The sequence below is a fragment of the Peromyscus maniculatus genome, chromosome 7, assembly GCF_049852395.1.
Source record: "Peromyscus maniculatus bairdii isolate BWxNUB_F1_BW_parent chromosome 7, HU_Pman_BW_mat_3.1, whole genome shotgun sequence".
NCBI lineage: Eukaryota > Metazoa > Chordata > Mammalia > Rodentia > Cricetidae > Peromyscus > Peromyscus maniculatus.
In genome coordinates this window covers 22263657-22277957 of record NC_134858.1, presented here as the reverse complement: position 1 = coordinate 22277957, position 14301 = coordinate 22263657, and the positions used below count along the sequence as shown (strand labels likewise).

General features: G+C 43.1%; 1 protein-coding gene across 2 annotated transcripts in view; it reads left to right on the top strand.

Annotated features, from left to right (window-relative positions):
* The window catches only part of Dpy19l1 (dpy-19 like C-mannosyltransferase 1), a 100559-nt gene that overhangs the window by 44961 nt on the left and 41297 nt on the right, over positions 1-14301 (top strand). For both annotated transcript variants that reach the window (XM_042280572.2, XM_076575900.1), the window contains exon 8: positions 11834-11925. In XM_042280572.2, the coding sequence (XP_042136506.2) occupies positions 11834-11925 (92 nt within the window). The remainder of the gene's footprint in view (positions 1-11833; positions 11926-14301) is intronic.

Below are 14301 nucleotides of genomic sequence, written 5' to 3'. Positions count from 1 at the left end.
TAAATCCGATGAGCTCCTATGAGCAAAGTGCCTAGTACATAAAACATAAAGTGCCGTATGCTTGTTAGCTCAGATTAGTAGTTTTATTCAGTACTAATAGTTTTCAGATCAAATTCTAATAAATTCATATTTTCAATAAATTCCTTCCTCTAAGTTAATCAAATACTTGTAAATGAATTTTCTAGTAATATGTCCATCCAGACTTTTCATGGAAATGTTTGTATGGGGGAGGAAAAGGATGTGTGAAATGTCTACATCTTTTATGTTCATGCTGCAAGTGTCTGCTGGCTTTGGACATATACTGGTTTTAGGAGCAAGGAATGGTACACAAACTGCAGTCAGAAATGGGCTGTTAGCCAGTTGCTAACGGATTCTCACCTGATACGCACTCACTATTTAGAATTACAGAAACGCGAAGTGGAGTGAGTGGCTTTGGTTAGAGTGTGCCACGTGAGTGCAGAGCAGCAATGCATTTGGTATAATGTGAGTTTGTGCCAAGGAAAGAGAAGGATTTGCCTCTTTCCTGACTGGATACTGCACACTGTAATAGCCTGGATTGTAGGATGTTTTGAAGCTGATTGTATGAGAATGATGTCCAAAATGGGAAATAACTGCTTAATAATGCAAGAAAGGAGCATTGTGTGTTAAGAGTAGGATGCTGGGGCACGGAGTTATTGAATATGTAGCTCCAGATGCGTTGAGAAAGGCACTGTTGTTGAGCACAGAGGGCCCTTGTGCCCCTCACGGTCCCTGAGCTATTAGTTCCTCTCCTTACGTTTTTCTTACAATCTTGATGCTCAAGTAGCAGGAACATTGTTTCTTACAATTTTCCCTTTTAAAAGTAGAATTCAGATTAGTTGATTTTTTTTTTAAGGTTGATGGATTTTTCCTCTTGACATTTTTCAGCTGTCTACTTTATTTAAAACATGCTTAGTTAGATATCATTTTCTTAGGAAAAGGTACATGAAACAATTAAAATTACTTTTGTTTTATGGGAATGACCAATTAATTGTTATATTTTCTTTAGCTATCTTAGGACAAAAATATAACATTTTTATGACATTAAAATTTAGAGCATACAGTACAGTTTTGGTAAATATTGGTAAGAATGCAGGTAACTAAAAGCTTACTATAATTTTGTGTGTCATATGCCTTCATATGACAGCTTTAGTCCCTGTTTTTTCTAAACTGTTTCTAGCTGGGTATCCACCATTCATCTCAGCAGTCAAGGGGCAAGAAAGTGGATCTCTGGCGTTTGAGGCCAGCCTGGTCTATATAGAGAATTTTAGGCCAGCCAGGGCTATACAGTGAGATCGTGTCAAATAAATAAGTAAATTGTATGTTTCTAAAGTATCTAATTTTTATATTTCAGAAATCATCTACTCTGCTTATACCTATTCATGTATGTAGTCATTTTTGTAGAACCTTGCTCGGTAAAATTGCTATGGGCTATTAATCAGTACCTTTCTTTTAAAAATCAATTGTATTTGTTTATTCAGTGAGTGTGGCGGGGTGCATATGGCATGGCATTCATATGAAGGTCATTGGAGAGCTCTCTGGCATCTGTTCCTCTCACACTGTGTGTGCTCTTGGGATCAAATGTTGGCTGTCAGGGTTGGCAGCAGGAGCCTTTACCTGCAGGGCCACCTTGCTGTCCCAGTACTTTACCGTCTTGGAAGAGATATTTACTCACAGAGGGAGTTATTCACATACTGAAACATAGTCGTGGCTTGTTAGTTACTTTTAGGTTCTATTTTCAAGTTAGTTGTCTTAGTAGTGGATCCAAGATAGTATTTGGTATATTATAATTTTTTCCTCCCACAGATGACATGACAAAGAAAAATTTCGCCTTAGCAGAAGAACTGTAAGATGCATGGGTGAGGGGATGGTGCTCAAGGGTAGAGTGCTTACCTAGTGTTCTCAAGGTCCTGAGTTTGTTCCTAGCTTACCTAAAATAATGTGTAGCACGAATGGATTAGGACAGTTGTTAAAATATAAATTAAAAATCCTGCGATCTGAAAGGTGAAAACGGAGCATGGGGTTTTCAGCATCAGCAGTGGCAGCACCGAGGGTCTGCATTCCAGGATAAGACAAGTGGATGAGTTTCTTCTTGTTGATTTTGTCATCGTGGGAAGCTACAACGAAAGCCAGCCACATGCTGCTTTTTTTTTTTTAAATTATTTTTTATTTTATAATTTAATTTTACATATCAGCCACGGATTCCCCTGTCCTCCCTCCTCCTGCCCCCCCTTCCCCCAGCCCACCCCCCATTCCCATCTCCTCCAGGGCAAGGACTCCCCTGGGGATTCAGCTCAGCCTGGTAGATTCAGAAGGGAGGAGGGGACTGGACCTGCCACGTGCTGTTTTTTTAAATGTTTCCTTGTCATAAGACCAGACGTGTGTGCCGTAGGCTGATGCTGCAGCACACTACTGAAAAGAATGCCTGGGGACTGCTCAGCCTTAGAGGGGACACAGAGCCTACCCCATCCCCACAGCTCAGAGATCACGGAAGAACGGGGAGAAGAACTTAAGAGCCAGAGGTGCTGGATAACATCAAGGAAACCGTGTTTGCAGCCACTGCAGGGCAGGTGAACATGTGAACTCACACTGATTGTGACAGCATGTGCAAGCCTGTGTAAGCTTCAGCCACACAAATCCTAGCACAGAAGAGAGAAATAGGCAAGAAGTCCCAGCCCTAGCTGAGGAGCTACCAATGTTCCATAGCTTCTGGGAGAGGGAGAGGCAGGTTTTTGATGTTGTGATGCCCCGTGGGCAGACCACATTCTTTGGACAGGCCCCACTCCCAAACAGCCTGTGTGGCACAAACTGGACTTGATGGGGTGGGTGGGGAGGAGGGAAAGTGTGATTATGGGAGGGACTGGGGAAGTAGGTGAAGATGTTAAAAATACGTCGTGTGAAATTCTCAAAGAATTAATAATAAAAATGTTCTTTGAAACAAAAAATGAGCTGGGTGGCGGTGGTGCACACCTTTAGTCCCAGCACTCGGGAGGCAGAGGCAGGCGGATCTCAGTGAGTTCGAGGCCAGGCTGGTCTACAGAGCAAGTTCCAGGACAGGCTCCAAAACTACACAGAGAAACAGGCACCAAAACTACACAGAGAAACACTGTCTTGAAAAACCAAGCAACAACAACAAAAAAAAAAAAAAAAGGAAGGAAGGAAGGAAGGAAGAAAGAAAGAAAGAAAGGAAGAAAGGAAGAGAAAGAAAGAAAGAAAAAGCAAAACAAAAGATGACGCAGCCTAAGTCAGCAGAGGGGCAGAGTGGTCAGTCAGGCTTACAGGGAGAACGGCACCCATGTTGAACAGATACAGTGGGAAAAGGAAAGTTACAATTGCCCATGTTGGCATTCAGCTGGCCAGGTGGTTATCACAGGTTGAGTCTGGATTAATACCACAGAAAGATCCGGCAGTAGGAAACCAAATCTCAGCAGTTAGGAAGGAAAATGACAGACAGAAGGGAGAACATGAGGGTGAAGAGTAAAGGGAGCTCACACAGTGTTCGTCACAAGCCCGCTAAAGGGAAAAAAGAAGTTTTTAAACTTATTTTGTCAGAAACCTTTGTACATGAAAGGAGTTGGGGAGGAAAAAATATAGGGAGAGTATAAAAGAGTCCTGTTCAGGGCTGGAGGAACAGCTAATGAGAGGGTGTTGGCCTAGCACCTGCAAGGCTGTGGGTTCAATTCCCAGCACCACAGAGAACCAAACAGAAACAACTAAGTACTGTATGTCCTTCATCCTGTGTGCTTGTGTCTGTGTGCGTGTCTGTGTGTGTATCTGTGTCTGTGTATCTTTTTTGTATCTCTTTCTGTGTGTGTGTGTCTGTGTTCATACCCATGTCTGTGTGCATACCTGTGTGTGTGTACCTGTGTCTGTGTGAGTATCTGTGTCTGTATGAATATCTGTGTCTGTGTGCATACCTGTGTCTGTGTGTAAGAATGTATGGATGCCTGCAGAGGCCAAAAGAGAGCATTGGATCCCCTGGAGGTGGAGTTCCATAGAGGCAGTTGTGAGAAGTCCACCATGGGTGCTGGGAACTAAATTGTCCCATGTAAGAGAAGCACTGCTTTAAACTGCTGAGTCATCCTACAGCCCTGCTTTAGGTTTTATCTGTTAGAAATTTCGTGTGTGTGTGTGTGTGTGTGTGTGTGTGTGTGTGTGTGTGTGTAATAAGATTTTTTTTAGCCTTTTCCATGAAATAAAAATTACTGTGCATGATTGATGTTTTAGATAAAACATACTGTCATGTATGAATAGATATAAATACATATAAATAAAAAAAGCCTTTAGAAAATTTCAAAATTTCACTTTAGAAAAGCAAGTGAAGGCAGATGAAAATATTGTCTTGTAGGCCGTATCTGATTCACCCGTTAAACTACCTGTAGCATATTTCTTATTCATGTCAGTTTCTGAAATTTATTTATTTATTTATCTTTGAGAACTTGAGTAATCTACATTATTCCCTCTCCTCTCACCCATTCACATCCTCCTGTGTCCCCTCCCAAGTTCATGAATGATCTTTAAGTACATTGTTGTGTGTGTGTGTGTGTGTGTGTGTGTGTGTGTGTGTGTGTGTGTGTGTTGAGTCCATTTAGCATTGTTTACATGTGTATGTGTCCAGGGATGACCATTGTAATTATACAACCTATTTGGGTGCTCATCCCTGGCGGAAACTGACTATTCTATTGCCGCAGCTACTGTCCAGGTGCACTTCGTCTCGGGTGGCCCATGTGCAGTTTCCCTGTCCAGGTGCACTTCGTCTTGGGTGGCCCACGTGCAGTTCCCCTGTCCAGGTGCACTTCGTGTCGGGTGGCCCACGTGCAGTTCCCTGTCCACAGTGACGTGTCAGTTAACTTGCCACCTTGCTTGTCTCATCTCGGGCAGCCACACTGTTGAGATTTTGTGGGCACATTTCCCCTCTTGTGTCTAGAGGAATTTTTGTCCACCGTTCGATGATTTTCCTTGAGTTTTAGGTGTAGGGATTGCATTGCGATGTGTCATTTGGGGTGGGGTACCTGCAGTCACTAATTCTGTGGGTCTCTGTGATAGTTCCCATCTGTTGTATAAAGAAGCTCTGTGAGGGTGAAAGCTCCACTTGCCTGTTGGTATAAGGATAAGGCTTTAGAATAGTTAGAAATTTTAGGAAAATGTCAGTCAGTCGTAGGTTCTCTACTCAGGTCTGTGACCTTTCTAGGTATGGGTAGTTAGCTGGGTTTATATTGCCAGGCATGAGTTCCCACTTGTTGAACAGGTCTAGTTTAATTAGGTAGCTGCTGTTTATACCCAAGATGAAAATGCCACTAATGCACCATTGTGGGTGTCTTTCCAGCCCAGCCTTTGCTGTGGTTCACAGACTGTCACTGGGTAGGATTTCCGATGGCTTCTCTTCCTTGGCAGCTTACATAGACCTTCTGACACCATGAGAGCCAGTCCTCAGTGAGGAGGCTTGGAGTCCTCTTGCATCACAGTCCTCCAGATCTTAGGCCCAAAGTGTATGGTGTCTTCAGCAATAGGGTCTTAATGTTCAAGATCTGGAAGGTGACCGAAGGCCATGGAAATAATAGTCCATATTGATTTTGGAGGCTCTTGTATTCCTCCGACCAACAACTTGAGGGGACATTTCCTGTGCCTGGGACTGGGTTTTTTTAGGTATTGGAGGTAGTACCCCATGTATTGTAATTCCATTAAACACACCTATACACATGTATATACACATATATTAAGTTAGCTTATAAGATGTTTCCCGATGGCTTTTCCAGATACCTTTAGTGTCCTCTCTCCTTCTCTCTGTCCAATATTACTATTACCTTCCACCAGTGTTCCCATCACTTCCTTTGTAGCACCTACCTCCTATGATCTCCATCTCTAGAGCTTGTTCCTTGCTTCTTTGCATCCCTGAGTTTCTAAAATTTGGAGCTAGGACCCACAAATATGAGAGAACACTCATCTCTCTGGTCTGGGTGACCTCACTAAGTGCAGTATTTCTAGTTCTATCCATTTGCCTGCAAATTTCATGATTTCATTTTCTTTGCAACCGAATAGAATTCCATTGTGCATATGTACCATAATTTTATTATTCATTCATCAGCTGAAGGACATTTAGGTTGTTTCCATTTCCTGGCTATTTTGACTAGGGCAGCAAAGGACATGGGTGAGCAAGTATCCCTAGAGTGGGAGATAGAGTCTCTTAGATGTTGTTAACTGGACTGTGATTAAAATATAAATCCTCATGATACTAATTACTTGTTGGCATAATTATTTTGCTTACATAAAATTTGGAAAACAATTCTTAGGACACTGGAAACAATTTTGATAATCTTCATAATATTCTTTCATAGTGGGAAGTTATAATATCCCAGTATGTATTAAATGGAATCACTAAAGATTTAGTAGCTCATGATTTACTAAACAGGGAGATTTATTTACTTTCAATATATATTTTTTAACTGGAAACAGTAATTATATGGTCTATGTATACATTGTACATTTAGTCAAAATAATTACCAACTCTTGTGATTAAAGGTATTAAAGTAGTCTTGGAGCCATTTTGAGATACATAGTGTATTATTCGCCGTGGTTACAGCAGTACAGCGTACCACCGACCTCTTCTAAGTATGGCTTTGTGCCTTTGATTTGTATTTTACCTTTCCCACACACCTGTCTCCTTCCTACCCCAGCCCTAGGAGGCACCAGTTCTTTCTTCATTTCTCTGAGAATATTTTGATTTCTTATATAAGATCAGGTTTACCTTCACTTTTATTACCATTTTTTTTAACATTTCTTTTAAAGTTTTCATTAGTGTGTGTGTTCATGTTCATAACACATATACCACATATGAAAGTCCAGACAACTTGCAGGAGTTGGCTTTTCCCTTCTCCATGTGGGTCTTGGGCGTTGATGTCAGGCCATGAGCTCAGGATTGGGGCATCCTTTACCTGATGAGCCAGCTCATTAGCTCTTCATTTACCAGTTTTCATGCTTTCTCTTACTGTTAATGTACACACCTTACCCTGACAGGCATTTTCCTGCTCCATTTGGATATGAGATGCAGGCCTTATGGCGTCTTGCCATAAATACCTTGATATATGTTGCCTAAAAGCTGCTACATTATCATGACTGACTTATGTTGCCTAAAAGCTACATTATCATGACTCATACTTAAGAAATTCAGTGATAATATATTATAATCCACAGTCAACTTCCCACAGTTATCCCAGTCAGTTCCTTTATGCTTTTGGTTTGGATGCAGAGTTTAAGGACCACACATGGCTTTTAGTTGCCATTTGATGTAGAGTGCTTCTTCTAGTACAGTTCTTCTGTCTGTTCAAATGAATGGGCATTCTTTCAAGAATTCGCGCCTACTGTTTTGTGAAGGCTCCATGATTTGGATTTGTCTGTTTCCTCGCTATTGGGTCCCGATTAGACAATTTTTGAAGACTATAGCAGATACATCATTTTTATTGCAATACATTGAGAGGCTTGTGAGACCAGTTTGCTACATTATTGGATTTCTTCAAGCAGTCCCATGATTCAGGTGGTGGAAGCCAGTTTATCTGTTGGAAAAAATGCTTTTGTTCCTTTTTGCAACATTAAGCTGTGTGGGTCTTGATGCTTTGAGATATAGAATGTCTCGTTTTCTTCAAGTATCTTACCAAATGCTCACATCCATTATCACTACCTGAGTCATTTATGCTGTTGACCATTGACAGTGGCAGTTTCCTAATTCTCCTATTTTATCTGTGATTAATAATTGGTGCTCTATAAAAACATCTTTTCTTTTTTTACTATTACTGTATATGTGGGTTCATTTTATATGTAGTGTTCTATAACCTGTCATCATAATTCTTGATGTTCAAATCATTACAGATTCAATGATAACCTTGACTTTAGATGTTATATGATTTACATATATTAATATCCCATGCGGTAACTGTTAAGCAGAACAGACTTTACATATGTACCCAATTATGTAGCCACTCTCTAGACCAGTGGTTCTTAACCTTCCCAATACTGCAGCCCTTTAATACAGTTCCTCATGTGGTGACCGCAACCATAAAATTATTTTTGCTGTTACCTCATAACTGTAATTTTGCTACTGTTATGAATCAGATATGTAAATATCTGACATGTTATCCCAAGTGGTAATGACCCATAGGTTGCGAATAGCTTCTCTAGCAATATACAGATGGTTTTAGCCCTCAGCAGGCATTCCCCTGACTCTGTCAAATCTATCCTCCTAACTTCATCCTAGGGGAACCCCTGTCTCTGTCATTACTGATGGTTTGGTGCTTTGGAGACTTTATAGAAATGGGTTCCTACTTTCGTTTTGAAATAGTGCTCTTTAAAAATTTCTTACATGTATATGGTATATCTTAGTCATGTCTACCTGACCTCCAGCTCCCTCTAGAACCTTCCAGCACATCTTCCTTCCTATTTCATGCTCTCTTTTGAATTATTATTGTTCTGTTTTAGTCCACTGAATCCACTCAGAGCTTCCCACAAGTGCATGGGGGCGGGACAACCCACTGGGACATTGGCAACCTAGCGCCCTCCAGAAGAGCGACGACTCTCCTTCCCCCAGCAGCCGTCAGCTGGCAGTGGCTCCTCAGCCAGGTGTGGGGCCTCGGGAGCCCCCCCCACACCCCTGCTGGGTCTGTAACTGGAGTGTGCAGGTAGCGTAGTTGCTGTGGCTCCATGTGTACAGTAGCTAAGTCCCGCCCAGAAAACTGTTGCTTAGCTCTCTCCAAGCCTCTAGCTCTTGCATGCTATGCTCCTCTGCATGATGATCCCTGGGCCTCGGGGGTCAGGATGAGTTGATTTAGATGCCCCATAAACAACTGAGTGCTCATAGTCTCTTACTCTGAGCAGTGTGAACAATTATGAGTCTGAACTAACCATTACCCCCCCCCCACACACACACAATACGAAGCTTCTTCTGTCAGACTTGAGCATAGCACAGATCTGTGGATGTGCACATACATATTTATAAGGCAATTTGATAGGATGAGCATTTAGTTTCTATCTTAGGCCCTTGACTTCTGTAGCCATCAGGTCTGGTTTTGCTTACAGCACCTAATGGTTGGTTAATCCCATGGTAGTCATGCCACTGTTGTAGCAGTGGGCACACTTGATCCTTGCTGGCATGGAGGTGCTGGTATTGCAGCGTACAGGTTCAGCACTGGGTAAAGCCCTTGGTGTGCTTTCTTCCCCAGCAGCCTGCATGGCTAGCCATCCAGGAGAGGGGTTCACGGTCAGGTCAAGCTTGATCTCTGTCTGTCCTCTAAGCAGGAAGGAGAAATACTAGGGGCACAAAAGTTGAAGCAGGTACCAGAGCGATGAGGATGGGGAACCAAGGCGGTGGAGAAAGGTGTATGAGAAAACTATATGGAAATCTATGTTCTTGTATGTCAAGGAAAAAATACAAAATGGTAGAACACATGTAACATGAAGGAATGGGAGGATATTTGGGGTGGGGGAATGGGGAAAGGAGGGTTATGGGATGGGTTAACTGAAACTAAAGGATATATAAAGAAGTCTTAGGAAAACCTAGTACTTTGTAAGTTTATTAGTACTCTGTAATATTAATATTATAGTTACTATTTTTAAAGGAACTTTAAAAGGTGTTGAGGAATATTACTTTAACTATGTAAAGATATGTTACATTTGTTTATATTCTGGAATATTACTTTAACTTTGTAAAGGTGTATTACATTTTTTATGCTGAATTTGTTTAATGATGTAAAGGTGTGTTGCTTTGCCTGCCTAAGGCATCCAATTAGTCCAATAAAAAGCTGAATGGCCAATAGCCAGGTAGTAGAGGGATAGGTGGGGCTGGAGGGCAGAGAGAAAGAGGAGGAGGAATCTAGGTTTGGAAGAATGAGAGAGAAGAGAGAATGAGGGAGAAAGAGAAAGATGCCCAGGGCCACCCAGACACAGAGTAGGACACACAGAAAGAGAGGTAAAAAGCCCTGAGGCAAAACGTAGATGAAGAGACACAGGTTAATTTAAGTTACAAGAGCTAGTGGAATAAGCCTAAGTTAAGGCCGGCCGAGCATTCACTAACTAATAATAAGTCTCCATGTCATATTTGGGAACTGGTTGGTGGCCCAAAAGAAAGCCAGCTACACAGAGGTGCCCACATGTGTGAACAGTGCGGCTCCCAGAAGACAGACGAGTGTTCGTAAAGGCAAATCTCAGAGTTAGGCACAGGTCCCCTTCCCACTGCTTGACCAAGGAGACCCCACAGGCACCCAAAACACTATAGACTCTTGCATTGCTCTAGCTTGTTCGCCAGCTGGATAGAAAGACCCTGTTGCTAGATTCATACTTTCCTGTGTGTGACTTCTTCCTCTCGACACATGTCTAGGCATTTACCCATATTGTCTTCTGAAAGTACCAGCTTTGGCTTCCATCAGCATAGTACAGGATCCAGTTTCCTTCCCACCTGGGTCAGTGTTCGGGATTCAGTCCTCTTCATTTCAGTCCTTCTGAGTGAGTGCAGGAATAGCTTGTGCGCTCTCCCGGTTGGTTCTGATGTGGGGCACTTCCACGTCACTTTGTCTCTCGAGTGTCTATTAAGTCATTGCCCATATGGTCTGAGTTCTTTCTTTGGGTCTTTGGGAGCCACAGGAATGCTGCAGTCCCCGTGAGCGTGTTCTCCAGGACCATCTCATAGCTACAGCATTTTGCTTTCTTCATCCAATGTCTTTGTGTTTTGTTCTATGAGCCACTTTGAATTTAGCCGGTAACTTCTGGCTCACCATGCATCTGGAACTTTCCATTTGAACCTGGTGGGCTCATCAGGGTTACACAGCTAAAGACTTTGACTGACCTTTTCCCAGGACTCTCAATAGCCACTAATGCAACAGAGAGAAGGCCCCCCTGAGCCCCTCCCGGATTCATGATTGGCTGGTGACAGGCTTAGTTTTGTTCGGGCAGGGCAGGCAGCCATAGTTGCCGTGGCTATGCCATGCACAGAAGAGGACTTTTCAGTTTTTATCCTTGTCTTGTGGCTCTTCAGTTTTTTCCACACTGTCTTCCAAGATGTTCTCTGGCCCTAGCAGAGGTGAGATCAATGTCCTTTTTAGAGCCGAGCAGTCAATTGCAACTTTATGGCCGCCATGCATCTACGTTCATTGCTGTTCATCACATAGAGAAGCTTCTCTGGAAAGGGCTGGGGGGCATTTCACTTCTTTTGATATGTTCCTTCAGTCTTTGAACACTTTGTGGTACAGACGCTGCCTCAGGATAACCTTGTCCCAAGCTACAAAACCAACTATTTTCATAGACTCTCGTATCCTATTGGGAAATGGTATTTAGAGATCACAGTTTGTACCGCAAGCGCTTGCATCCCTCCCAGCACTGAGCATGTCTCTCAGAACAGTCTTACTCCTCTAGCTGTTTGGAAACATAGCTTGGATTGTTGTAACCAATACTGACCCATTGAGGCCATTCTACTCTAAGGTATATCTCTAAAGGAAATAAAACCTTTATCAAAAGTTACCCGTACTCCGGTGTTCACCACAGCACTAGTCACAGCACCCAAGATACAGGATCAACAACAAATGTTTATTGATGGACAGAAGAATAAGGATGATAGATACTCATGTACTCTGTACATCTGGAGCCTCGTGTGCCTTTTCCCCGGCAGTATCTCTCATGACCCAGGGTTTCTGTTCAGAGAAAACCCAGCAGCCTGTTTGCTGTGCGCCATTTGAAGTTCATGTGGGAAAGCCTTGGTGTGTGTTGATAGCACCCTTTGCCTTGTTCTCACTCGGTGCCTGGAGCAGGTGCGTTCTCTGACCTGTTTGTTTTTCAGTGCACCCGAGTGATGTGGACGCCTCCTCTCCGGGAAAGCTTCTCATACCCGTTCCTAGTGCTTCAGATGTTGCTGGTGACTCACATTCTCAGGTAACTTTCACTGATTCTTTTGCTGGGGTTCATTTTCCCTTAATTAACTTAAATTAGCGGCTTGTAAATTTTGTTTTAAAAGAATGTCTTGTTTCCTTAATAAAAATTAACATAGTAAACTAAGGTGATCTTGTTATATTGAATTAATAAAGATAATTTTAACGTAATTTTGAAAACTTTAACTTTAAAAACTGCTTATACCAAAGAGCTTTCCTTACCTACCCTCTGGTCCTTCTTTTCTTTGGTGTCCATGGCAACTGCTCAAGATGAGTAAGTCCACTTTCACTTCTACCTCTCTGTATTTCCTAGTCTTGTTCTTTTACCGTGTGGACTGCCAACGGAAGGGAGAGGCTGGCCAGGCTGAGCCTCATCCTGTAGGACTCAGACAAGAGGATTCATAGAATCATCATTGGGAGCACTAACACATGGAGTTTGTCCTGAAACTCGTTTAGAGTATGGGTCTCATAGTAGCAGTAGAAAGAAACAGCCCACATTGATGGAAGGTATGCTAGGAGAATTCCCGTTAGAAAGCCAGGATTGACTTAGACTTAGTTCAGAGACCAGATACCTTTAAGCACCACTGAGAAAGAGTAAGAGCAGCTTCTCTTTCAGTGGACACATGCGAAGTGTAGACAGGCATCGCCTTGATCCAGAGGGTAAACAGGGAATAGGGTCTGTGAGAAACAGAGGTCCGAGCCTGTGAAAGTTCGAAGCTGTCTTGGTCTGAGAACTCCCTTCAGTGGTCTGCTGACTTTGGGAGAATGGCGGTGAAGGTTGCTGCAGGAAACCCTTTGGGCATTTGCCTCTGTAACCTATTTAGAAGACAGGGCCTGTGCACAGCCTCCTGTGTCACATGTAGTCTCATCAGCCAGACCTTCCACAGGTCCAGTGGGTGGTGACTTTGATACTGTGAGCTTTTAGAAGTCCACGCACCTCCAGCGTTCCTCTAAGTCCACGATTATTATAGGTTTCGGTGTTTCTTTAGTACCTCCAAATGAGGATGGCTCTGTCCACTTGCTTCTGGGCCTGAGAAAGGACTGTGGGCACTCTGGAGGAAAGTGCTACACTGCAAACCTACCTCCAGCTCACCTGGAGAAGCCATTTCCACATCCACATGGCTGTTCTTGACTTTTCCCTCCTGTGTGTAGAGACATTAGGCTGCTCAGGAGTGTCTGGTTACTTCCCCTTTCTCTGCTTCTGTTCAGTCCCATGAGGACAAGCCTCTGATTCTTCTCCCTCCCTCCCTCCCCTGAGCTGTGGATCGGTGGCAGCCGAGAGAATGAGTGTAGATTGGTGCTTGCAACCTTCTGTGTGGGGCAGAGGCCCCAAGATGCAGGTTCTGGCAGGGCTGTACCCTTCCTGGGGCCTTTCAGAGAGGATCAGTTTCCCTGATCTCCTAGCTCTTCTTTGTATATTGGCTCCTTTTAAATCATGAAAGCCAGCAATGGAGACTGGGCCCTTCCTTCCCCACATTCACTCTGCCCTCTACCTCCGAGAACCTTACACTGGTGCTTACACTGGGCTCACCTGGATAACCAGCATCCTCTCCCTGTCCTTAGGTTAGGAGATTAGAATATTAACTCCACCTGCATGTCTGCTTCCCCTTTGCCATGTCCTGTAACATCCTCTCAGGCTCAAGGATTCAGACACATTCTGCCCAGGGCCGCTCCTATTGCAGTGGCCTGCTTTTTCTGTGGCTTCCTCTCTGAGTTTTCATCAAGGTTCTTCTGTGGCATTTGCTCCCCACCACCTTTTCCTCCTGCCTCTTTAAGGGTAGGAATGCTGTAGAAATGAGGTTAGCAATAGGTTTTATTTTAGCAAATTGGTTTATACAGTTCAGAATTTGAAGTCTTTTTGAGCATCCAGGTTTACAGAACTCACCCCCAGTGCCACAGTGTCTGTTTTTTCTCAGTTTTTCTTAGTAATGTTAATGTTTTCATTTCTGCTGTCCAGAGTTAGTGGTGTATCGATCACTGCCAGCTGGAATTCCTTTGGTTTCTTTTGGTTCTTATCTTCTCTTGAGTGCATTCTGTAGCCAGCTGCCAGATTAGTGCTACATTCTATCCCTAAATCCATAATTTCCCTTGTTACCTATAGAATGAAAATCGAGCCTCGCATTCAAAAGCAGTAGAAAAACGCTTTATTTTACAGCGTGGTATTTGTGTCCCTCGACTGTGATCTGTTGTATTAGAAGTAAGTGTTCACTGTGGTCCAGCACGTGCCTATGCCAGGAAGCACGTGGGGAAGCAGAAGCTTCACAGACCAGAGCCCTATTCTGCAGGGTGCTGCAGATATTGTCTGTCTTTTCTACTTCATCAAAAGTGCTGGCTTCCATCTAGTTACTTGATTGTAAAGGTTGTCTGGAGTTTAAGAATC